Source organism: Amphibalanus amphitrite, unplaced genomic scaffold (genome assembly GCF_019059575.1).
Source record: "Amphibalanus amphitrite isolate SeventyFive unplaced genomic scaffold, NRLGWU_Aamphi_draft 000220F_arrow, whole genome shotgun sequence".
In the NCBI taxonomy this organism is placed as follows: domain Eukaryota; kingdom Metazoa; phylum Arthropoda; class Thecostraca; order Balanomorpha; family Balanidae; genus Amphibalanus; species Amphibalanus amphitrite.
This window is the reverse complement of record NW_024881715.1, coordinates 324,661-350,550: the sequence shown is the minus strand read 5'-3', so window position 1 is coordinate 350,550 and position 25,890 is coordinate 324,661. Positions and strand designations below refer to the sequence as shown.

Here is a 25,890-nt window from a genome sequence, read left to right as displayed (position 1 = left end):
TTCGACCGCTCGCCCATCCGACCGGCCGACCGCCCGGCGGGAAAGCCACGTCGACTGGCGCGGCGGTGGACGTGGTAGCCGGTGGCGGCTGGATTTCACTCTTCATCGGGTCAGCGCGTGTCTGTGTGGAGCCCGCCGGTGGTCGAGGAGCGTGACCGTGTGTCGGCGCAGGTTTTGTTGAGAGAGAGGAAGGTCGTGACCCGATGCGGTCGATGTTAGCGGTGTGTACAGAACACGGCGTGTGGTGCATGGACGACCTGCTGACAACGTTAACGGTCTGCTGCGAGCGGAATGCGAATGAGGGGGCTTTCGGACACAAAAGGGCTATGGTTACAAGCCCATATCACCGACCTGCCATATGTGGATAGTTGGGTATTTGGGATATTCGATAACTATCCTACATGTTGGGACTGATGCATACAATTTGTCAAACATTGCAGGTCCTTTTTGACCTCCTGTAAATATGTGGTTGTCTGAGTATGTATTTCTGTAGCTTCTCTAACTTCTGAGATACCAATGCCGTAACAATTATGTTATGTAGGAGACTGTGTGAAAGGCTGGTACCCTCTCAGAGTTTCTCACATTCACAAAGCACGAAGCATTGGTTTGAGTACCTTATGAACCAGGCTTCAACACTGCAAACTCGGGGCCGTGATCCAACAGACTGTTTGGTCGTCATGAACTGGGGCATATTCCCCGAAGCCGCATGCATCAGTGAAGATTATTGGAGTGGCATGAGCTTAGCTAGGCGGAAGACGGACGCTAACCGGATTTCGTGGGAGACATACCATTTCTCATGGCAACTCCCCACTGCATCGTGGTGAGGCTTTACAAATTGCACGGGCAGAGATGAGTCGAAATGCATGAAGGTTAAGCTTTATGGCTTTCAAATTTGTGGTTTTGTGTCAACTTAGTTGACCGAAGCCTTTTGCTATTTTATGAGGGATCCGGAAGCGTTTGTTCCCATTATCTCAATTCGGTCAAGCGTTATTGAATTTCCACTTGTCTGAATTATTTCGCTCAGGTCACCCTTCACTGCCGTTCTATTGATCGAAATGATTTCACGTTGGTCAGCCGTGACCGCCCTCCATTAACTCTCTCTCGCTTCGCTGGTGGACCTTCTGCCATTTCTAAAATTAATTCCATCGGGAGCATCCCCGTCCTTGCGGCCATCAGTTCAGTTGAAATTCTTACAGTGAAAACCACTAATGTTGCGGAATGGTGCAGTGGAGCTCAGTTTTGGCTATCAAATGCAGTAACTTTTAGTATTGCTCGATTATACCTACCTATCGTTCATACCCACCTTTTTTGCTGGAACGGTTTTGCTTAGCTACGTATAATGAAATATTGGATAATCGCACTATGTATAATTCCGATGGCTTTCTTCATCTTCGCATCGAAGTATGTCCTTTCTACGTCGGATATAATGCTAAATATAAATATTTCGCCCGGTTCACAGCCGCCTGTTCTACCTTCGATTCGCAGCTGAAAACAGATATGGCCGGTGCCGGCTGGGGCTCAACACGGGACATTCACGTTATGTGGGGTGATGTCACTCACCAGCTGTGCCGTGGGGTCGGGCGAGGGGGAGGGAGTGGGGGTGATGTTCGAATGCATCGATCATTTCCACATGGTGTTCACCTTTGGCGCGATACTGTTCCCCAGCACCTGTGCTCTGTTTCATACATATTCAGTGTTCTGCGTCAATTCGACTTAACACTGTAGACCTCATGCCGTCCCGCGAAGGTGTTAGACAGATGCGGCGGGCGCCATTCGAACGCTAATACATGATGACTGCTGACGGGCGCAGAGCCTGTCAGCTGTCAAAGATGAACACCCGACCTACAGACAGGCTGACGGCTGCAGAATGGGCTGCCAAGCAGCTCACTAATGTTGACCACAGCCAAGAGAGCTACACACTTCTGCCAGCTCTTGGCCAAGCTCCCCTTCGTGGTGGGTGGTGTCAGCGAACTGGGGACACTCCCCGGCTCTCGCCAGCCAGACAAGGTCACGGTGTGGGATCCGTCAGATTCCTCCATCAATAACACGGCAGCAGTGTTGATCCTTCCGAGTACGTCGCGGCCCGACCGCCACTGGTGATTGATGAGAGCTACTGGGCGCCGGATGAAGAGGACGTGACCTCATGAGGCCGCGATGACGCCGGAGATGACGCCGGTGATGATGACGTTGACGTGACGATGACTAAACGGTGGCGTGCCGTGGTGAACCCTGCACGGTCCAATGGTTGGTTTTTGGAGACGTCGGCCACAGCCCACAGCGTCTCTTAGCTAAGCCCGGAGATGTCACTTTAGAAGTCAACGGAACTGTGAAAGCTGTGGCATTGTATACGGACCATTGGAGTTTTGGACAGAGCTGGGAGACGAAGTGGAGAGAGCTGTTGATGGAACCGAGAGCAAAAGGCTACATACCACCTGATGAGATGGCACAAACAAACAGCTCCGAATAGATGACGCACATCAGCGGCGGAGTGGCTTCACTTCCATGAAATGAAAGGAGATTATTTCCTTATATGGCGTGTGTCACGCTGCGGTAAACCTTGTTTTGTCCTGTGCAACGGTGCAGTAAGGTGTGCAAATTGCAATTAGTGGGAATGGAACGAACGGTCAGCCCAGCGTGAGGGAGATGGAAGATGTTGCTAACCGGGGCCGAGTATACATGCGGCAAGCGCAAAAAAAATTGCTGCTAGACTTATACACCACCTCTCTTCCAAGTTCCATGCGCTCAAATTCACTCACAATGTGACAATAAACAGCCAAATTTGTTGGGCAATTCTCGTCTTATGCCTAACAACGCGTCGTAAAACATTATTAAATCATAATTTGCTGCTCTTAGCTCCCCGTTTTCATCGTTCCCGACCTGAGGGAACAGCCCATTTCGAAGATTTAGAGGTCATAGACCGCAGCCGCGCTTGTTGTTTTTGTGTCTGGCTGCCTGACCGAACTTTGTTTGTCTTTGACTACCCAACACCCCGAACGCCTTTTCGTTTCACTGTCGCCACTCATGACGTCATAAATGCGCGGCGTTTCTGGCACTAGTGATGGGTGGTTTGTTTTCTCCGAATCTCTTTCGGTTGCGGTGGTCGTGGCTAGTAAAACAAACCGTTCGTATTCAAACCAGGCTAAGCTCGGCTCCTAACCTAACTTCTTCAGTTGTGAAGCACTCTTGGCGATTGACATGGCTAATGGTCTACCTAGCACATAATGCGTTATGCGCTGATGTTGGATGAGAATGGGTTACATCTAGACTTTTTCATGATCCATTATTACGCCTTACACGTTTGATGGACAATTAGCAATGTAATTTACGGTCTTGCGTGTCAGGCGGTCACAAAATCATGGTCAAGGTCATGACGGATTCACTTGCGTGCACCGTGCGATTCGTTTCATCACATTGACATGCACTATTTTTTATCTGCATCAGGATCTATTCATCTATAACGGCTTTTCGTACCTGCGGCTACAGACGTTTTTAGCTTTACCTCTTTACTGATATACCTACAGATACCTATTGTCTCATCATGGTTGGTTGAGTCCCCTGATTCCGTCCACAACTTCGGCACCCCGAGATCCGGGTTCTTTCAGAACAGTGACCTTGATCAGAGGGATGAGCCGTTTGTTTTCTGTTACGATTCAACTTTGTCCCGAGAGTGCTGTTGGTGACTGGTTATCTGTAAACTTGGAGTGTTCCATCTATAAGTTCCGAGCTGGCTGGATTCTGTTGTAATTCATGAGTGCTCACTGCTTATCTATCTTGCCGAACCGAGGGACTACATGGGAATTCGTGCTTTGTAGTTCGTAGTGTGTTGAAGCCTCGACAAGCATTAGGCATAGGTACTCGAAATGATTGCATTCATTGGTGACTATTTTTTGGGTAATTTGGTTGATACAATGCAAAATTGGCCGCGGCATACACGACCCTGTCGACTGTAGAAGGGATAGGTACACAGAACACCACTCGTTTGAGGACGGATTTGCCCGCAGTCATATACGGCCTAATCGGCTTCAATTCGTCACCACTTGTCAAGAAGCGGGGACGGCTGCGCGGCCGCAGCCGTGCTTCCATGGTTATTCGCAAACATGCTCTCACAGTTATATCATCGATTACAGTAATCGACAGGACTGTCCGCATTGGTAACCAGCGGACACCAGCCCTCTGGCCATGCTTGGTGCTGATGACCGTTTGGCAGTCGTGGAGTAAAACGCCATCTGCTTGACGGATTGGGTGTGGAGCGTGGTTATCGGTTGATATTCTAGTAACGATTATTTATTATCTTCTTGTCTTCGAGGATACATATTGGAGATTATTCCGGGACATTTCGCATAGCCCGAGTCCAATATGCTTGTGTTATTTGGTGATTATAACAGGACGAGCTTTACACAAAGGATTTGTGTGTGTTTAGTAATTCACGACATAGTCTTTTTTATTGCTTTTTTTCGCACGGTCTTGGTGCGTGCTCCACCATTTGAATCAGTTATGTCATGAGGTGCTTCTGCCATCACTAATACATAAATGCGCTACCTCGCCACGATTGGTTGACCCAGCGCGTGAATTTCCTCTCAAACACGGCCCAGCCGACCCCATCCAGTCCTCTAATGGATCCACTTCACATTAGTGGTGTCAATCGGTTACCAATATTTCGGTATACCGATACCGAACCAATACCGATTCGGTATTCGGTATTTTATACTAAAAGCATTTGGTATTTTGTCGGTATTATGAAAGTCAACTACTGTCATAAAAAATTGAAAACATTTTTGATAAACCTTCTGAACTCAAATTTGATTTGCTAAATGACATTGGATGAAGAAAAAGGACAACCATGACACATTTCTCCCAAATGCATGATGTCATAACAAATGGGCAAACACATTAACTGTAACATCAAACACATCAGTCTACGAATGTTAAATGGCAACTTATCAGTACTAGCAAATTCCAACACCATGAGGATAATTATCTTACAAAAAAGCTAATGTGCAAGACATACCTAAACATGTATCAATGTTTAACTCACTGTATACTGGAAAACACACTTTAACTACCTTAGGTACTCAAAATTTCCAAAGCTTTCATTAGTAACAAATTTGACTTTGTTTTGAGGAGTCTGTGATTGATCTTGACCTTGTCTTGCTCTCCATTTCACTGCAATGCAGTTACGTTATCCAAAAATCAAAACCCTGTTTTTTATAGCACTAGCTTCACCATTATCATCTAATATTGAAGGCAGCATTTATCACTTCATCATCATCCCACATTCGCAACATTCCACAAATTCTCAACTTCGCAGTCAACTTCAAAAAGATCCTGTGGATAATTTATTTCTTTTAATTAGTGTTCTCTTTCCTGCTCTCCTCAACAGATAGAAATCGCTAGCAATGTAATCAAAAGCATTTCTAAAATATAATTGGGTGTTGGCTTGAATCGCAAATAGCAGTTTTAAAACTGAACACATCTAAGAACTTTTAAATGTCGCAGCTGCGCCAAAACCCGATGTAGCTCAACAACTAATTGTTTATTTGTTTATTTGTTTATTTCACAACATCGCCAACAGGCAGTACCCATTGAGAGGCGAAGTCAAAAACATACGAATACCTACATCGAAAGAAAGAATAGATAAGAGTCTACTAGCTTTGCATGCTACATACATGCCTACACAATAAAAGCATATAGTAAAAATAAATATGGTGAAAATATACCTGAGGCCAGTTTTACCAACAGAAAAATAGCAGCCCGGCGCAATTTTTCTGTCAAAAACCAGCCGACGAGTTTCACCAACCAGGCGAAAAAATATCCGCCGGCGTGAAAAAATATCAGCCAGAAAAATAGCCAACGAGTTTCACCAACGGCAAATGCGGCATTAATGGAGTGTTTATCTGCGCCATTATATGTAGAAAAACAGCCCCAAAAAATAGACAGGCGACCCCGTCTATTTTTTTGATGTCGTGTGGGGATAATTGGCCTCATTTGTTACTAATTATCGTGATTTGCGCTTCTCAGTTGATATAATAATTTAGTATCATTCATGGCCAATTTGTAAAGCATCTGGGCTTCAAGATTAGAAGAGGAATACTGATGATATTGCGTAAAGAAAGAGCCTTTGTCACCAGGCAGGACCAAAAGGAACCATTAAGACGGGTGTTTGGTGTTGTGGTGTTAGTTTTTTCGTTTTATATTATCTTTTTGCTACCAGCACCCAACAGCAAGATGATAGCGCATTACCTAGTGGTCAGCTTACAAGTTCATTGCTCGCACGGAAGTGGAAAATAATGATGGAAGGTCATTTTCGAAAATCGAAGGTGCTTGAAGAAATGCTGGAAGGAGAGGCAGAGAGGGTAGGCTCATTGGACTCAAGATTTTAAATAAATATGTCACTGTTTTCACATATTCATCTACATTTGACATTGCAAGGTGCCAGCTACTGATACCACTACTACTTTTGGGTGGAACTTACTCGAGCTGTGCGGCATGGTGCATTGACATTGCTAAGACCAAAATGGCAAGATTTTCAAGATATTATAATTCAAGATAGTAATTCAAGATAATTCAACTCAAGATAGAATAAATTTAAAAAAGAAATTGAATAGCATGAAAGAAATGTATAAAGGCTTGTTTTTTAAGCAAAACGTGCAAAGTTTGCATGGTTGCGAACCCGAACAAACTTGCTGAATGCTGTCATAAGATTGTGCCACTGAACTCAGCAAGTCATGCTGCCAATATTGAAGGAAAAGAAAATAATAGTAATGTTGTAAAATGTAAATGAATCCATAACTGATGTGTGTGCAGTGTGCACTGTGCTGATATTGAATGCATGTGTATCTTGCATGCATGAGTCATGCAGGGATCATGTTAAAACTGGCTGTAAGTATTGTGAGTTAGTTTTGCTAAATTGTGGAGGCACCAGGCAAATTGCGGTCGAAATGTTATTTGTTCACCTCAGCGCTGAAATTTCTGCACACAGAGTTTTCAGATCATGCGCCGAAATGTTCATGCAGCCCGTCCGTTACGCTGGTCTCATGTTGAAATACAATAATAATTCACTTAGCTTGATTTTAGCTTATGTTTTTCATGCCAGTTCCTAGAATAAGGCAGCCAATATTTTCTGTCATGTGAGAAATAAAATGACAATATGCACAATTGCGGGCTGTGGCATGTTCTGATGTTTTTCCTTGTTTATTGCTGAGGTTTTTCCAGTCTCTGCTGCAAAAACGGTGGTGAATCCACCGTCGTCCGACGGTTTCGATGACGCCAATCATCGGCGAGTGTTGCTGTGATGGCCGACCTGACTGAGCGCACAGCGGCAGCCGCCGTCGCCAATAACGACAGTGAGGACACCTCCGAGTCGGACGGAGACGCCGCCGCGGACGACTTCACCGTGCTGGACGAGGTCGAGCGCTCGAGCCGACAGGCCGTGCACCGCGTGCGCTGCCCGACTGGCTGGCGCACCCGCAGAGCCGATTGGCGACCGGCGGCCGGCGCCGGCCAATCTGCCGGCGCTCTGCCCCGAGCTGCGCGCCCGGCTGGCCGCCGAGGGCATCGAACAGGTGTTCCTGGTGCAGGTGACGGTGCTGCCCGAGTTGCTGGCGGCCGCAGAGTCGCCGCTGCCACCGGCCGACCTCTGCGTCTCGGCGCCGGCCGGCCGCGGTAAGACGCTGCCGTTCGTGCTGCCGCTGGTGCAGGCGCGGCGCCGCGGTGCGCCGGCCGCCGGGTGCGCGCGCTAGCTGTGCTACCCACACAGGCGCTGCCCGCTCAGGTGCCCGCCGTGTTCCGCCAGTACGACGCCGACACGCCGCTCTGCGTCCGGCTGCTGGGTGGAGACGAAGTGGCACGAGGGGGGGGGGGGGGCACCAACTGGTGGCGGTGGGGCCGCGCGGCCCGGTCTCCCTGGCTGATCGTGGTGAGCACTCCTGGCTGGCTGATGGATCACATAACCAGCGCCGAGGGCTTCTCGCTAGCGCACCTGCGCTACCTGGTGATCGACGAAGCCGACCGGGTGATCGAGATGGCCGAGACGGGCTGGCTGAAAGCGGTGGAGCGGGTGGCGGCAGCCACGGCCCGCCGCCCTGCATCGCCGGCCGGCTGACGGCCGCCGCCGTCTGCGCGCCTCACCTGCCGCTGCAGAAGCTGCCGTTCTTGGCTACCCTGTCACAGAACCCGGAGGCCGGAGAAGCTGGAGCGAATGTCGCTGTTCCAGCCGCGACTGCTTGTGGCCGGCACGGCCGGCCGCCGTCGCACTGCCCGGTCAGTTCGTCGGCAGGTTCACCACGCCGGCCGAGCTGAGCGAGTCGTTCAACGTGGTGGCGCCGCAGCCGCTGAAGCCGCTGCTGATGCACAATTTGCTCCGACAGCCCGACTGGCGGCGCTCGCTCGTGTTGGTCAACTGGAACGAGGCGGCGCACCAGCTGGAGCTACCGCTGTCGGTGCTGGGCGCGCGCGAGGCCGAGTTCCCTGGGGCAGTGCCGGCGGGACAGCGGCGGCGCGCGCCAGCTGAGATGCTGGTGTGCTCGAGGCTATGGCGCGCGGTATTGACGCGGACGCCGTGGACGCGGTCGTGTCGTACGACATCCCGGCGCTGTTGAAGGCACACTGCGTGCGTCGGACGGCGCGCGTTAGCCGGGCCGGCCAGGCGGTCACGCTAATGTTTGAGCGGCAGCGCAGCCATTTCTAGCGGCTGACGGCGCAGGCGGGCAAGGTGGACGGCCGGGTGCGGGAGACGCCGGTGCCGCTGTACGAGCTGCGCCAGTACGAGCCGACCTACGTCAGTGGATTTCCACGCTAGCTTCTAGTTGATCGTTTTTTTCACCTTTTTTACGCTCATCGCTCATGATTTATTTACATTTTAGAAATATTACAATGAATAGGTGTTTACCTTGTCATCAGCCCAGAAAACTTAAAGTAAGTAAGGCGTTTTTAGTTGTATAATGTATATTTGTTCATGAACACGGATTTAACGTGTCCTAACTCCCAAATACTTCGATATTAGACCCGAGTTTTGCAAACCAGTCGAAAGGCTTAGAACGATCATTTGGTTGGGGCGTAGCCAGACGGCTCGACTGGGCGTGGAAGCCGGCGAAAAGGTGGTCACCACGCGATCATCATGTAAAGCGGTCTCCGTCGGACGATTGTGTCCGTGCGCAACGAATGATCTTGGCACACGTGGACGAGTTCGGCAGGACTCTCCACTGAGCGGTACTGGGCGCAGTCGAACGACGGTCGACGAAGCTAGCGCAGGTATTGTTACGAGCCGGACCAGTGTAGCGGGGCCGGAGCTTATATTGTTTGCTGTGTGGCGTTCCTTCGTCTTGACCGGGCCCGGCAAACGGGGCCTGCATATCGGCTGAAACCACCTAGCCGGGCAGCATGACCTCCACCTCGCCGAAGTGGGGCGAACGACCGCCCTCAGCCCTGCAATGACCGCGGTGCAGTTAATCTGGGTAGGTATCTTCCTGAGGTATGACACTCGCCTTGGCACAAGGCTTTACCCATATAGGCTTTGGCGAATCCTTAGCCCTCTTGGTCCTAGAAGTAGGTGTAATGCAGTGCGCGCGAAGCCGCCTCGCAGCACCGCAGTTCACTCGCTCGGCAGCGGAACTGTCCGTCCAGCTTCAGGTGGCGCCTCTGGGAACAATGCTTGCCGCTTCTTCCCCACTCTTTTGACATCTAGGAAAGAGGTGCGACTCCCGCGTCGGGAGCGGGTCCCATCTATTATAGTCCCCACCTCATAAAAGGTGGGAGTGGGGGTCCATACATTGCGTGCACGTTCGACACGATTATTTTCTACAAGGTGCAACTAAAAGCAGACAAAAAGGTTAATTGCAAATTGAAGGTATTGTAAAAATGAAAAAATAATAGGCTGACAGGAAAAAAAGATCCACTAAAACGCACGCTTCCTATCGTGACCGTCATAAATGACGTAGGTTTACAATTTGGTGGTCTTGTATTGGCAAGTTTATTATGGTCTATTTTGTGGTTACAACTCTTGAAAATATATGTTATGTTTTCCAATAATAATATTTCTCAATCTTTGTTGTATTTGCATTAAAAAAAAACGCTTAACTTTAATTGAAACATGTTTTAAATAATTTATCAATCTCCTTGACCATTATCGATATTAAAATATCAGCTGACGGCCGGCGACAAATATTTCCGGCCGATGTTGGCTGGAATTTATTTGTTGGTGAAACTCGTGGCTGTGTGGCGGCTATTTTTTCGGCTGGATATTTTATTTCGGCGGCCGGCTGGTATTTTTTTGGTAAAACTGGCCTCTGCTATAAAAATATACCTAATATAAATATGACTAATCAATAAAAGTATACACTAAGAACAAGACGCACTGTGATAAAAGTATACAGCATGAAGTATGATGGATAAAACACTATGTCAATGGCATCGCTCTCACATACTTCCTGACATGACCTTTGAACATACAAAGGCTCATGTCAAAAACATCGGCTTTAGGAACATCGCGCAGGAAGCTGTTCATCATCTCAGGAAGCCGGTTAAAAATTCCCGTCTTCACAGCGTTCACACGGGCATACGGAGTCTCAAAGAGCGAAAGTCGGCGTGTGGTGCGTCCGGGTACATGAAGTGAAAAACAGCTGAGGAGGTATGGCGTATCCACCTGACCGCGACAAACATTTCGTAAAAACATGATGTCGTATTGCATGCGCCTGGCTTTCAAAGTGGGCATCTCAAAGACCTGCAGCAGGTGTTCATAGGACAGCGAGCTAAACACAATGTTGTTTGATTTCGACGCCATCCACATAAGAAATTTGTGCTGTACTCGCTCCAGCCTCTCCACATGTGACTTTGCCGCGCCGCCCCAAATGACGCACCCGTACTCCAAGATGGACCGAATGTTCGCAAAGTACGTAGCCTGCAAGGTTTTCATGCAGAATTTTTTATTCGGGAGGCCAGTCTGAAAAGACCTAATCAAAACGCCGAGAGCTCTGTTTGCTTTTGAAACTATGTGGTTGATGTGGGCCGAGAATGTTAATTTTGAATCCAGCATTACGCCTAAATCACGTACTTCGGAAACGCGCTGCAAAACCGATCCATCAATAACGTACGAGTGCATCACGGGTGACGACCTCAAGCTCAGTGTGAAAGCGAAGCACTTTGACGGGTTGAGGTGCAGCTTCCAGTCTGCCGACCATCTGCTGAGATTATCAAGGTCAGACTGGAGCTGCTCACAATCAGACATTGACCTAACCCGGTGATACAACTTAACGTCGTCCGCAAACATGATGCAATGAGATGAGTTCACAGCCATGGGCAAATCGTTGATAAAAAGCGCGAATAAAAGAGGTGCCAAAAGAGCCCCCTCTGGGACGCCTGACGTCACGTTCCGCCACTCGGACACTTTACCGTTCACCACCACCCTTTGCTCCCTGTCGGACAGATACGATTCGAACCAGTCCAAAATTTTGTCAGATAAATGATGAGAATTTTTCAGCTTGAAGAGAAGTAAACGATGATTAACAGATTGAAAGGCGGCCGAAAAATCCGTGTAGACTGAATTGAAAATAATTGAGCAAATTTGTTTTTCTGGTTCTTCATTTTTTTAGCAATAGCGGCCTTCAATCTTTCTTGAATTAATTCTAAGATACCAAAATATGAACATCATATTTCTAAATTAAGTGTACGAAGTGTAAAAAGGAAAACTTTATTTTATGCAGTTCCGTGCGTTTCGTATGGTATACGCCGTGCGTCGCCGTGACGGCACTTTATTTCACCTCTGGCCGCCTGCAAGGCTGCCATTGTGGAAGAGATGCCACGTGACACGTGTCAATGGTTCTGTAAAATTATGGACATTTTACTTAGCTTTCATCGCGATATCATTACAGTGGTGTCTGCTATCTATCAGTGTGCCTCGTAAGTAATTATTTATCAAGATTTGTTGTGTTAAACGTTTGTTTATGATGAAAAATTGGCTGCGTCACTATCGTCACCATTGCTACTTGAGTTGAACTGTAGGTATCATGGATTTTGTTTACATTAATGGTGTAGCCCAGCCCATCACTGTCATTTGGTTACCATTTTTGGATCATGATACCACATGTAACCCTGTCTTGACTGGACTCAAATTGAATGACTTGAACTGAAAGGACGTTTGATGGTTCAGGCATGGATCAGATGGATGAGATTCAGGGTTCAAGTTCTTGTCCTATCACCTCATCCAGATGACTTGAATCCACATCCCAGGTAACTGACCTGAATATTTGTTAATAGTTACACAATACAGTTATATTTTTTGCATTGGAAATAATTTAGAGATTTCCTGACTTGTTTTTGTTGCCTTATTCTAAAGTATTAGGTACCTTTCAATGCTTATCATTTGTTTTGAGAAAGTTTGAAGCATTTGTTTCATGATTCCCTGAATTCGGTACCTAGTCGGTATTTCACCCTATTTCTGAAAATCGGTTCGGTTTTGGTATACTCTCAGTGGTTTTGGTCGGTATCGGTTTGGTATTGGTTTCCAAAATTTCTGAAATTGACATCACTACTTCACATGCCTATTACCTAGTCCTCAACGGACCCGCTGACCCCACTGCGCCCTCACAGCCCACCTGATCGCACCCAACCCCCATCCAGCCTCCGTGGCCGGTCCATCCGGCGACCAGCATTGGTAGCCTGGCTACTCTACTCATCGGTCCGAGCATCCCGCCGATTCACGACCGATATAGGCCGGCTGCGACCCACTGTGGGAACGGGACCGCGGCGTCGACACGAGCGCGGCGCACCTGAGGCCATTAGTGGCGCACGGCCGCGCCGTGACCGTCGCAGCGCGCCGACACGGCTAATTACAGAGTCGCAGGCTGACGGCGCTCAGGGAGAGGAGACTGGGTGGTGGGGCTAGCTCAGGTGTGAAATATGCAGCCTGGGTTGATAATTAAGTAGGTATCAATAAATTCACAAACATCTTTAGGTGGTCTTTATGTATGTGATCGCTTTGACTGGCCGATTATCGGTTAGCGCGATTCTGCCATCCTTGACAAGGTGTACTTAATGGTGTCTTCGTATTCCTTATCCAAGCTATGATCTATTAGACATCTGTATCTTCTCATGAAAATTTCGCGGTTCATGTGGGCGCTGACGCTGTATTACAATCGTGTGAAGCACTCCTTTGACTGATTATATTCGCGTTAGCAGCCTTACATATCTGTTCGTTTCCGGCGTGTGAAGCCCTCTTTATCTCTTGGTGTGACAGGCGGAAGCGCGAACTGTGACCCAACACCATCGTTCGAGACACCCTCTCGCAATTTGGTAGTATAATCTGGAAGGTTATTTTCTCATCGAAACGCTTTACGGCCTCCTTTCAGGCAGACGTTGAACCGCTGGCCTACCATTCCTTTTCCATTGTAAAACCGTCGATGTCTGTAGCGATGGCTGCCAGGCCCAGCTAGAAACCATCTCGCGGCTGGCTAACGACCGTTTTGTTCATTAGTAAGGATGGCTCTGGCAGCCCGAAGGACGACTCGAACGGGTTACTTTGTAAGATGATATCGGTGAGCCCTTTTACTCGGCCCGACTTCTGACGGCTGGCACCCGGTGAACGCTTTGAGAAGTCAATCTGGTTTTGGGAGTGGTTAAGTGATTACGAGCTCAGGTTAGTGAGCATTATCCATGCCAATGTTTGGTCTCGTTGTTGATGCGATATTTTCTACGGGATGGGTGATTGGCTGAACTTGGATCTTGTGTTGTTGATGTCTGAAGCAGATCAGTCCCTTCATAATTCTGATCCTGCTCAGGACTGACTGAGCTAGTTCTCTGCCATTGGTGGTGGTTCCACGTTAGAAGGAATAAAACTAAAAGGTGAGCAAGCACCGGGTTGAAGTTCTCTTCCACGAAGTTGATATTGGACTTGGTCTCCCCTGATATGCTGTCAGCAGTGTGCCGTTCAGTTTTCGTAGCCTACCTCTCCTGAATCGTGGCCTCCGCTCACGGCCTTTGACCTCGGCGCACGACCGGCTGCCGTCTGCTGCTGTCGTGTCACGACACCATTGATTGGCTGGATCGGGAGCGTGGCGACGTGACCAACCAATCAGCGTCACGCTTGGATTAACCCCCGCCGAACGCCGGGATGAGCGCAAGGGGAGCGGAAAGAGGACCATCAGGGCGATATTTGACCTACTGTGGAGGCGTTAATCGGCGATTAGTTCGGCTTGTGATAGTTTTCCAGCTGAGAGGGCTGTTGGTGGCGTGATAGCGCGGCTGCTTCAGAGAAGAGTTCTCGTATAGCTGCTGTATAATTGCATAGTGATGGTTGATGACGTCTAAGGGTATTGCTAAAAGCGTTGTTAAAGGCGCAAGAATTGAATAATCACTGTACTTGTGATTTTTTTTCAATGGCAATTGACAGTTAAGGTTTGTTGTTGGCTGCTTAGACCTCAATCGTGCCAATGCAACTCTAATATAACTGGGTGCAAATGCGATAACGATGGACAAAGAACACGGTTCAGTCAGAAACGCTTATTGCTTTAATTGCATTGCGTTTATTTGTACCATTCAAACTGGCCTTGTCATGCAAGAAAATCTCTTAATTTCAAACTTACCGTATTACGCCCCGACAGCCGCCTAAGCGTGTCTCAGTTCTCACAACCCTCTCGCGGCTCCCCGATATCACGGAGAGCGCTGATTTGATGTTGTTTTGACCCGACCTCCGATCCCCTGACCCATTATCGGCTGCAGTCGGGGCAGCATATCGATTATTGGTTGTTATGACCGCCGGTCGGCTGCGGTGGACGGTGGTCCGGGGAGTTTTTGTTCTGCAACGGCAGCTCTGTGATGAATGACATGACTGGCCGGCCGAGGTCGGTCGTGTGCCCCCTGACCCAGACCGACTCGTGCAATGTCTGTATTGACACACAGTCACCCAGTCATGTTGACGGTCTGGGTGACGAGGGGATAGTGCCAGTGTTTGGGCATATGCTAGTGATAGTTATTGTTCGACATGAATATGATCATGAATCTTGACCGTTAATAATGAGGAATAATTTTTCTTGGCTGGCCTGGTGTGGTAGGACACTTGCCCGCCTGACATTACATTATCTACTCCAACGGTTTGTTAGGTACTGGACATTCACCTCAAGTAAGGCGTTAACATTCTCAACATGACCCGACCCAGACACCACCCGACCTCACGTGACCCCACTCTGACCTGCATTGCCCTTTCGTTGCAGCGGTCGCAACTCGAGGACGGGATCGACCCACACTTTGACCGGCAGCAGGACGAGTAAGTACCCTGTGCCGTCATCGGCTTGCCTCCATGAAGGCCTGTGGGACTGGTGTGGGCCGTCCAATGCTGCCCGCTGACCAGGCCGAAGTGTCGGTTGAAGGGTCGGGGAGTCCACAACCCAGACCACGCCCAAAAGCCAGGCTCAGACTCGAGGCCTGCTGGTTTGATGCGCTTAGGGATTGTGATTTGTCTCTGTCTGTCCGCTTATGCATAGGTACAGTTATCTCCAGTGATTGTGGCTGGCTTGTGGAGTGTTTCGTCACTTTTATGCTGTCTATATTCTATATTCTAAGGTCTATATTCCAATCCAGTTTGCTGCATTTCCAGTCAATATTGTCTGATCTGGCGGGGTCTGGCGGGAGCCATGTTTGGGTAATAAACGCTGGGACTAGGGCGTGCCGGGACCTTTATGAGAAGCCGTTGGGTGTGTGGTTGGTTACCATGGGAGCTGGAATGCTGGATATGGTGTTTTTGGTGACATGTTTTGTGGATTGGGTTGAGTTGGTGAGTGCCTGGGGACGGGTGTTTGTGAGATTGTGAGAGTGAATAGTTGCATATAGTTGTTGTTTGTTATGCTGTTCTGCCGTCTTTTACGCTGTTCTGATGTGTTCTCCCTATCTGGTGACCCTGGCATCAGTGACAAGCGGCGACTGACCTCTGTGGTTGTGTTTGCGACTGATTCGTGATGTGATTCACTAGGTCATTTGGTCACCATGGCGTAGGTAGGAAGGGTTAAACCTTAACTGAAAGGTGACTGAGATGACTGTGCATTTCTACAGGCGTCCATCCAACAGTGACTTAACTACATATAAGTCTGCTGGCATGAAGCATCCCCCTGTTTTCTGTCGTGTGTAATTTACTGCAGACTGAGGCCGATCTGCTATATCAGCGATCGAAACCGCTTCATGGTTGATAGAGAACCCATGAACAGCGGTGTCGTGAAGTCGGGCTTTACGTGCTGCAGAATAACAAATGGACTGTCGAGCTGGTGTGAGCTGGCTTCAAAAGCTGTAGTTCTGCTGCTGAGCTAATGTAGGCAACGGAGCTCGTTTCCGCGTTGTTATCCATGGTTGTGTGCATTTGCATCTCTCTATAGCCTGAAACGTGTTGATGCTTTGAAGAGCATCATTGCTAATAGTGTTTTCATGTAGTGACACGGTCCAAGGAATAAAAACATTGCTTCTGGTGCATGCACGATTGCACGATGATCAAGATTACTGACACATCTCGAAAAAACATCAGCGGGTGCAAGAGGAAACATTGAAGAACGCTAGAAGAAACATTGACGGATGCTAGAGGCGACAGGTGATCGGTGTTGTAAATCAATGGTCGGGTCCATTTCTACGGCAACTTGTAACATTCGATCGTGCTGGCTAGTACTTTGTAGAGCCTAATGCGTTACCCCCGAAAAGAGTGTTGTTAACCCCATTATTTGCCTTCGTCGTAAGCTTCCCTTTCTACACAGGTCCCACAATCCAGTTTTTACCATTACTAGCGGACATTCCATCCCACGTTAGCAAGCTTCCAGGCCATAACCCGGTATCCGTAAGCCGTTATCTACCCCAATAGACCATTGTCTTCACTGAATGAGGAGGACATTAGCACGCTAAACGACCGACCGACAGTGTTCTCCGTAACACGCCGCTTTACCTCAGCAATGTTCTCCAAGATTACTTTACTACTCCATGTTCTCCATGTTCTCCATGTTCTCTCCATGTTCCATGATGTTCTCCATCAATCGTCCGTTTCCTCATCTCACCTCCTGTCCATCGCTTTTATAACTCCCTTGGGATCAACAACGCTGTAGATGCCCGGGCAGTGAAGATAACCCACTACACTCATGAAACCTTCCGTCTACATAGAGGCAGAAGACTCTACATGCCCACGGCGGCTCATGGCAGCCCGTACCGGCGATTTCGGGAAACCGGGCGACTATTTTCCCAGGCTGAGCGATGTCGGCGCGTGTGCGGCGACGCGCCGGTTGTGGGTCACCTGGGACCGTACGGTGACGTAGAGTCGGGTGCCGTGCGTCATCGCTGGACGGGATGACGTCAGAAAGGAAGTGGTGCGATATTTTTACTACCAACGGTACCTTTTTCTATCGGTCTCGGCTTTGCGGTACAGAACTTAAATTGAGAACAAATAGTGGGCCTTGGTTGAAGGAAAAACTCGACATTGTAATGATCATGGGGTGGAATTGTTCTAGCCTAGCACTCTTATCTCGCCAGCTGCAACCACGTCTTTGATCACGTGTCCGCTGGCCGCGTCGTATTCGTGGCGTGCACGTGTCACCGGATGTCACGATAACTATACCTGTCACGAATTTTGCGTGCGCGCTCCGTTCGACCGCCCTTCCTCAGCATTGACCTAATTTCGGACAAGTGCAAATAGACATGTTCGATCATGCCGGCTAGTAAGCCTGTGGCAGCACATTTCCGTTTGAGATTGGACTTTGGAGTGAACTTCCGTTGGTTTATGTTTACGTTCGTTGTTTATAGAACGTTATCTTCAATGCCAAGCTTATTTCAACAGCACACACCTGTTCGGAATTAGCATACCTACTGCCTGCCACGAACAGGGGATTTCACCGTCCGTTTATCGGTAATGTAAGCTGCTTACGATCAGGTATTGTTAGGCATTTGCAGACTCCACTGCATGCAGGAACCGATGGGGTTTTTTGACTGCAGCCGACCGTCTGTCCCACGGTTCTTTAGGAGCTTGTAAAAAGGCGTCTCCAGCCGGGTTTTGTCACTTAGTGGCTAATCAGTGGTCGTGGAACCCATTTGGCCACTTAGGTGGGAATTTGTGCCAGACATGTGCATGGATCCAAGAGCTGGATCTATGATCTCAGTGGATCTCTCGACAAAATAGAGGGGTTGGATCTATGATCCGAGTGGATCTCTCGACAAAATTCAGGGGTTGGATCTATGATCCGAATGGATCTCTCCACAAAATTTAGGGGTCGGATCTATGATCTCTGTGGATCCAGCGGGCAAAAATTTGTGGAGGACCTATGATCTGTATGGATCTCACGACAACATGTAGCCAATGAAACCCTTATCCTACATAATTGTGCACCTTACAGTGCAATACAATTGAGAATTATCACTTGTGGACATGGTTATTGGTTAAGACCACTTGTAATCATTAGGTATCATCATTAAATTTGAATTTAAATAAACAACATTTGTACTACATTTAAAATAAACCAAGAACATGCATATTGCTACTTTTTGTGACCAATTGTAACTTTTCCATGACAGCACTGATGACAATCTTATCAACAAGCTACAGCCACTTTAATTCAATGAACAAACAGTACAGACAGATGCAGTGGCAGTAGGGCTCTGCAGATTTTCATTTTGGTCCCATTCTTTCCATGCAACGCCAGTACGGCTAATGTTAAAATGCCAAAATCTATGGGGGGCACTGTACCCTGGTGCCACCCCCCCCCCTGTTCTGCCGCCTATAGACAGATGTTAGGAAATCAAACCTGGGAGCCAAATAGGTCAGTTTTGTTAAAAATAATCCAGCAATCCACTTCTGCCAGGTATGAAATCCCAATCCAGAATGTTCGTATGAGCTATTAGTAAGTGCAACACAATTTCGATTTAGTAAGAAAAGCAACCAACCTCTAATACTTTCCTAATAAAATTACAAGTTCAAAAATGGCATCAACTTCTTCAGATTACCTACTTTTGGCACCGTGCCAAGGCCGTCGTGCCACGTGTGGTGCCATGCTGTGCTTTCGTTATGAGAGAGCCTCCCAAAAAAGACAAACGAAATTCATAGCTCACGTTTTGGTAATATGGTTTTATTACGTCATTATCGTTTGACCAATGAAAAAGCTTTATTTGACCAAAACCGCAATGATTTCAAAAGATTCCCCGTAATAGGCCCTTTAAACTAATGACGTCAGATATTGTTATTCTTTTGAAAAGTGAATAAAATAAAGATGCAAGGCGCACACCGCTCAGGGCCATGTTATACCGTTTCAGCTTACGTTTACGTCATTAAATTCAACGCTACAAAGATGATATTCACAAAAAATCGTATCGTAAAATTATGTGAGGCAAAAAAATGAACATTATTTAAAAAAATAACTCGAGACTTTTGAATTTCCGGTTTGATTTTATATTTATTTTCATTATACTCGAAGGTAGAACGCCTAGCTCATTTGTTATTTGAAATGACGTCACGAGTTCTATTTAGATACTGAATAATCATTTTACGGTAAATATCCAAGGCCATTAGGGTAGACCGGGGCAAGTCGCCCCGCCGAGGTAAAACGCCTCACCGATGTTTCTCGGAACTGGTAAGGTTCTGAGGAAACATCCTCTCTTCTATAAAACGTGCACTATATGATCATTATATGAGCAAACTGGAAAGAAATTGTATTAACTCTTGAGGGAGATATAGCCAAAAATTTGTTTTTGGAGTGATTTTTATGTTTTGTAGTCAGATTATGCATCATGGCGTTCTTTTATGGTCCACATCAGGTTAACGACTTTTATGTATTTTGAACAACTAGTGTCTAACGCTTATAATAATGGGTTGGTCCGTTTTAAATTATGTCTTGCTGGAGCGCAAGGCGTTGTTCTCTGACCGAACTACGTGATGGGGTAAAACGCCCCAGTAGGCCGCGGGGCAAAAAGCCCCATGGGGCGTTTTACCTCATGTGTTGTTCCGAATACCCACTTCCTAATGTTCGGTAACTGGGGAACAGTAAGTTTCTATGCAATTTTATGTGCTTTTCTCAGCAAAGTAATGGCAAAGGAAGTATTTTGTTAACATTTGCATTGCAATAATTTATTATTTGGCCTTATGAGGCATGTGAAAAACCTGTACATACAATAGTGTCACAGCTGAACACCTGACAGGATGGAAGGTGCTAACTTCAGTGCCGTGCCTCCCAAGGTCTAACGGGCCTCTCAAATAAGATTTAGTCAACTAGCATGTTTAGTCTTTAATCTAGAGTATGGGGCTTCTTGCCCCAGGCCGTGGGGCGTTTTGCCCTGGGGTTGGGGCAAAATGCCCCATTTGCAGTTGCTTCACAAATCACTTCCTAGCTGGGAGTTCGATCATAAGTGAATGAACTTGAGGGGTGGAATTTAAAATAAAATGTCCAAAGAACGCATTGAGCACAAATTTGGCCTTCCAGGTGATGTGGGACAAAAGTTATGTAGCAAAATAAATTATCTGGGGCGTCTTGCCCCAGGCTACCCTACAATTGATATTTCGCTTCCCATCGCTTCCGCAGGCTGTTGAATATTTTTATACTTTTGTTTATATCTCAGTTTATTTTATCAAATATTTCTTTCAATAGATTGAAATACCTTTACCTAACCAAGCCACATGTGTCAGTATCATCTTTTATTGTTTATCAATCAATTGTGTTAGCTGGAAACTGGAAAGCCTCATAGTTGTCTAATGCAAGATTGTCTTATCAATATCATTTTGTAGATTCTAACATGAATTGTGATGTGGTAGGTACCTAGTTATGTATTGTTCATTAGTCATTACTTTGACTTACCTCTATGTTAATTGTTAATGCAAACTTTTCTGTTGGTATGTGAACTGTGAACAATCTTCATGTCACTCAATTCTCTCAAGTTGTGACCATCATGAGCCTCCTTTATTTTGTATTCTGTATAATGTAACTGGATGCCTTTACTAATATGGCCTTTGTATAAGATTGTTTGTTTCTTACCATACTTTGGTATTCATAACTTCTTATGAAATAAAGTTGTTAACATTTTGAGCACCTATGAGCTATGATCCCAATGGATCTCACGACAAAATTGGGGAGCCAGATCTATGATCCGAGTGGATCTAGCGACAAAATTGAAGGGTCAGATCTATGATCCCAGTAGATCTCTCGACAAAATTGAGGGGTTGGATCTATGATCTGGATGGATCTCGGATCGGGATCCATGGGATCGGATCTCAGGTCCATTTTTCCGGATCCAAGCACATGTCTGATTTGTGCTAAAATGCGTCGTACACAGTCGCTAGTTCTCGGTCGAACAGTGCATGGAGCTCGCGAGGAGCGGGCCGGTACCGGCTCATACGCTGCTGCCACCTACCGCCAGCCGGCTGAACTATCGCAGAGGCCGGCAGGTGAACGGCATACTACTTCATCCATGACGGAACCGCCGCGTCGATGTGAGGGACGTTGTTGCCATGCGAGCTGAAGCTATTCCACTGGGTTATTTCTGATGTAGATCAAGATAAGATAGGCTGCTCTGCTGGCGCGTGAATTTCATAATGGTTTCGTAATACTGGACATTTGAAACATTTCGTCATGCCTTTCAGGAACAATTGGCTGAACTTTACGTAGGGCATGCGGCGATATTTCAGTTCACACCGACTTCGATCATGTTTGCTCGCACTGGGGTATGCGGTCGATAGGTAATTGGTGTGTTTATTTTGCCTTGACCGTTGGAACAGTGTTGGAATCTGCGGCCGTTTCTATCGTTAATCAATGCCCGCATTGCCCGTGGACGGTGGTCATCGAAAACAAATCAATGGAGAATATGGCCTCAGCGATAACTAAGCCCAAATTACTTCGGTTGACTGAGAGGTGCTAGTACGGTTGTAAAAAGCTAAAAGGAGTACTTATTTCGCTCCAAATGACATGGTTTGGGCTCAGACACAGACTGCAGGAATATTTCAACGCCTTGCGTACCATGGTAGATGACATTCTCACATCTCTCTAAATCAACTATCATCACCGCATATCAGCATATTTACCACGCCATCTCCCTATACCCACCATACATTGACGTTTAGTCAGCCTTTCTTCTCTCTCCAGATCCACTCATTCGCTCCGGCTCCTGACATAACCGCTTGGTGATAAGAGCACCCTCCCGAACCCCAATCTGCGGTGCTAAGTGAGGGCAGTCGGAGAGGTGGGTGGATGATGTACGGGGGCGTGTGCCATCCTTATCTCTAGCCCCGAGGGTGACGGACTGGGCGGCGGCTCCGCGGAGTGGGGAGGGACGGGGCTTGGGCGGGGCGGACGTTGTTGGTATGCGCCTCGTTCCAGCGCTGGTCGTGACCTGTCAGAGCACAGCTGGTGCCCCCAGTTCCTCCTCCAGTAGCACAGGAATCGAACAGCGAATCGATCCACAATCGAACTATGATGCTGTCCAGCTCACCGGCTGCTAGCGGACATGTAAATTGCTTGTCCGGTCTGGCTTGATGCACCTATTGATCGGGAGGATTATGTGGCTTTCGATAATGCAATATGTGTACACGAGGGCTTCTCTTGGTGTGGTATTGGTGATTATTCTGGGGACAGCTGGCGGTCAGTAAGGACGGTATGTAACTGGTCAACAGGGTTATGGGCTTATCAATACGATATCAATATATACGACAATATATCAATACGAGCCATTCGATTGACGAATGCTTATTACTTTTTATCTTATACTCGCAGGTAAAAGGGTATTTAATCGTTTGATTATCTTTTTTTTGCTGTCATGCTTGCATTTAGATGATGCTCTTTTCCCAACTTCAACAATTTCACAGTTGAAAGCGAATGGCCTTCCGGCTTCCATTGCTACACACCTTGCTACGTACGAATCTGGCGAGCTAGAAAGATGCTACACTACGGTTAAAAAAGATTCAGCTCTTGATAAAAGTGCTGCTGCTTATTTCACCATCAATTCTCTGGATATTTCCCGGAGGCCAAAACCCTACCTGTTGAATCGCTGCTGACGAATGTTTATCGCAGAGATCTCAGTTCGTTTGCTATGCTACTCAGCAGGGGTCAAGTGAGACCTTCAAGTTTATCCCCGTCTGTCACCAGGCGTTCCCAAGCTCAGACAACCTTCAGCTTTCAGCAGCGTGGTACGTGTCGACGCCTTTGTTTCAACTCTACGGGGTCTCGAACTATGAAGTCGTTTCAGAGACAAACGTAGAAACATTTTCCTGAAGAACGCCTCACTTTGAAACCCAACGTCGCCCGTCAGCCTCCAAGCTAGCCCAGTCACGTTCCTTACAGTCTGGTCCGTGAGTTACGGCGTGTTTCAGACTGGGGGTCGCCTCACCGTGACCAGGGTCGATGGGCCCGGGGCCGGCCGCCATCGATCGCTCGGCCCACGTCGTGGCCGACGCGCCGTCGTCGCCAGCGACGAGGCTCGTGCGCCCCTCGGACCGGCACCAAACGCTCGCGCGCGGCCGGCGGCGCCGGCGGCGGCGGTGGAGCGACGTTCGCTTTCCATTTCGGCGACGGGGTGATGGCGCACTTGCGGCGCAGCCGGCGCCGTGTGCGGAGGGAGGACTGGGGCGTGAGAGGGACGGAGTGAGACGCTGTGTTGTGCGCTGAGAAGAGCTCCTCTGCGGATGTGGAGAGATGGAACCTGGCCGTGGACGGGCCTGAGTTTGTTCCACGCAGTGTGTGTGATAGTTGACAATTTCTGGAAGGAAGTGACGCGAATTGTTTTGTGTTGATCACGTGTGTCAGGCGTGACACACTCGATCGCAGCTGTGGGGCTCATCATTTCGCCAGTTTGACTGTTCGTCCCGGCGCTTTGAGGCCCCCTATTGCGGCGCGGCGCGATATCGTGCAGTGCAGTGAGGGGGCGATTTTAACGACTTGCCCCGCCTCTTCCTAAACTCGCGGCCTCTTTGCCGCCTCGCGGTGAATTCATCAGTCGCGTTTCGGCACAGTGGAGCGCGCAGCGATATGGTGTAGCCGTCGGAGACCGGCCGAGTCGGGTTCAAACGCACCTGACAACGCGTGGCCGTCACCTGTGTGCTGTGTGTGTGCCACCGCTGGCACGTGGCGAGAACTTGACAGGTGTATAGAGGTCCCGCCTCCGCAGGACGTCCTATCTACGAGTGCTTGGGTCATCGGCTCGTGTCCTCGCTGGGTGGGTCTCTCCGTGCCACCAATTCGGCCCATTTTGCTGGGCCGTGACTTTTGCAGTACCGTGCAGAGGTTGGTAAGGTTTTATCACCCGTGAGTGGTTCATGGTCGCCCTGTAATGCAATGTGACTGCTTTGGTTGTCTGTGACACACTGTGACCGTTTATAAGTGAGTCTGTGGTTGTCTTCTGGCCCAAAAATTCTCAGTAGGTTTGTGGGTTTGTGATTGATTATGCGGCTGTGGGTATTCGATGTCGTAAAATATCTGTGCTGTTTTCTTTGGTCATATTGAACGATATTTGTACCATGCGACCTTTTAGATCTGGAATTTACATTACGACTCAGTGCTACAGGGCTAGAGCTCACCCCATCAATGTGTGTTTGCTTTGCTTCTAGGCGACCATCCGGGACTGGACATTGTGTCTTTTTGTCTTTTTTTTTTTACAGATTACCCCCTCGAAACGTCGCTTACCACCTGGACGTTTTTGTCTTCGACTCTGTCCTGTCGTCGTTGAGAATGTGTCGGTTGTGGGCAGTCCCCATTGCTGCTCTTGGGAAGCTCTGTGGAACATACCACCCTATGGGACAGAATCTCGCTTTGGGTTGACCCCGTGTCCCCGCTTTCTGTGGGCCGCCTGGGTCGCCCTCTGTGTCCGTCCGCCGCTCACGTGTGGGACCGCCGCTCCGTCAGGTCTGCGTCCAGCCGGCTCCGGCTCCCGCTCTGTGTCGCCAACCCTTAGCGAGGTCAGCACGGCTTCGTCAGCCGGCTCGGCCGGATCGCGGGGCTCCATGCACTCGCGCGACTCTGCCAAACTGGCCGCCAAGAGCCGCACCGGCTCCGTCCTCTCCCTCGGTGAGTAACATGAGCTGAGCTGATGACGGCTGGTGGCGGCTGATGACGGCTGATGACGCCTGATGACGGCAGACGGAGCTGCTGAGCTGATGACGTCTCTGCTGATCCCTTGACGGCTGACAAACCTGCTGAGCTGATGACGATTGACAGACAGACCTGACCACTGATTGCTGATGCGCTGACTGCCAACCATCCTGACCTGGTGACTCTTTGACGACTAATAGGTGGTTGTTTCGCCGTCTAGATGCATACTTATCTGACAAGTGACAATGATGGGTATTGAACATCTCATATCGCAGCAGAGCCAGAGTCATTACTAAGTATCCTTATCAAGTTTCCAGTTGCTCCGGCTCTTTTTATTCTTTCGACTTGTTTTATTGGGTGACCGCCCAAAGGATTTGGTGGAGCTTCTATCTAAATCTAATTAGAACTCCAAAAACTTTCAGAATTCCGCTGATCTCATCAGACTTACTTTCCTCATATAAATGTTCTCCGATTCCAACTTTTGGAACTTTTATGGGTTTCCTGGAAATGCATGTCGCTGAATTGTTCTTTAAAGTATTATCATACCAGAGCAATATTTCCAACTCCGCCCTTAGAGCTCCACAGAGAGTTCAGACTAGAATGGGTATGAATGAGATCATAGTGAGTGAGAGTGAGAGTGAGTGAGCGAACGAGCACGCGACCTCCCACTGAGAATCCTGACCACGCTGGCAGTAAACAGATGGGCCGGCCCGTGTTGTGGTTCCAACCCTCGTCCAATTCAGCGCGCCCGGTCGAGCAGGGTATTCGTCACACGGTGTATAGGGGCGCAGCTCTCCGGGTCGATGTTACTAACACGCTCCAGGTGGGAGCCTATTCATAGCACCCCCGGCCCGCCCCCTACCCTCCGCTCGCCGCCCTTGAC

General features: G+C 48.3%; 1 protein-coding gene across 6 annotated transcripts in view; it reads left to right on the top strand.

Moving 5' to 3' along the window:
• LOC122385473 (protein piccolo-like) overlaps positions 1 to 25,890 on the top strand; it is a 159,557-nt gene that overhangs the window by 43,221 nt on the left and 90,446 nt on the right. For all 6 annotated transcript variants that reach the window (XM_043373790.1, XM_043373796.1, XM_043373792.1 and 3 more), the window contains 2 exons: positions 15,201 to 15,253; positions 24,822 to 24,983. In XM_043373790.1, the coding sequence (XP_043229725.1) occupies positions 15,201 to 15,253; positions 24,822 to 24,983 (215 nt within the window). The remainder of the gene's footprint in view (positions 1 to 15,200; positions 15,254 to 24,821; positions 24,984 to 25,890) is intronic.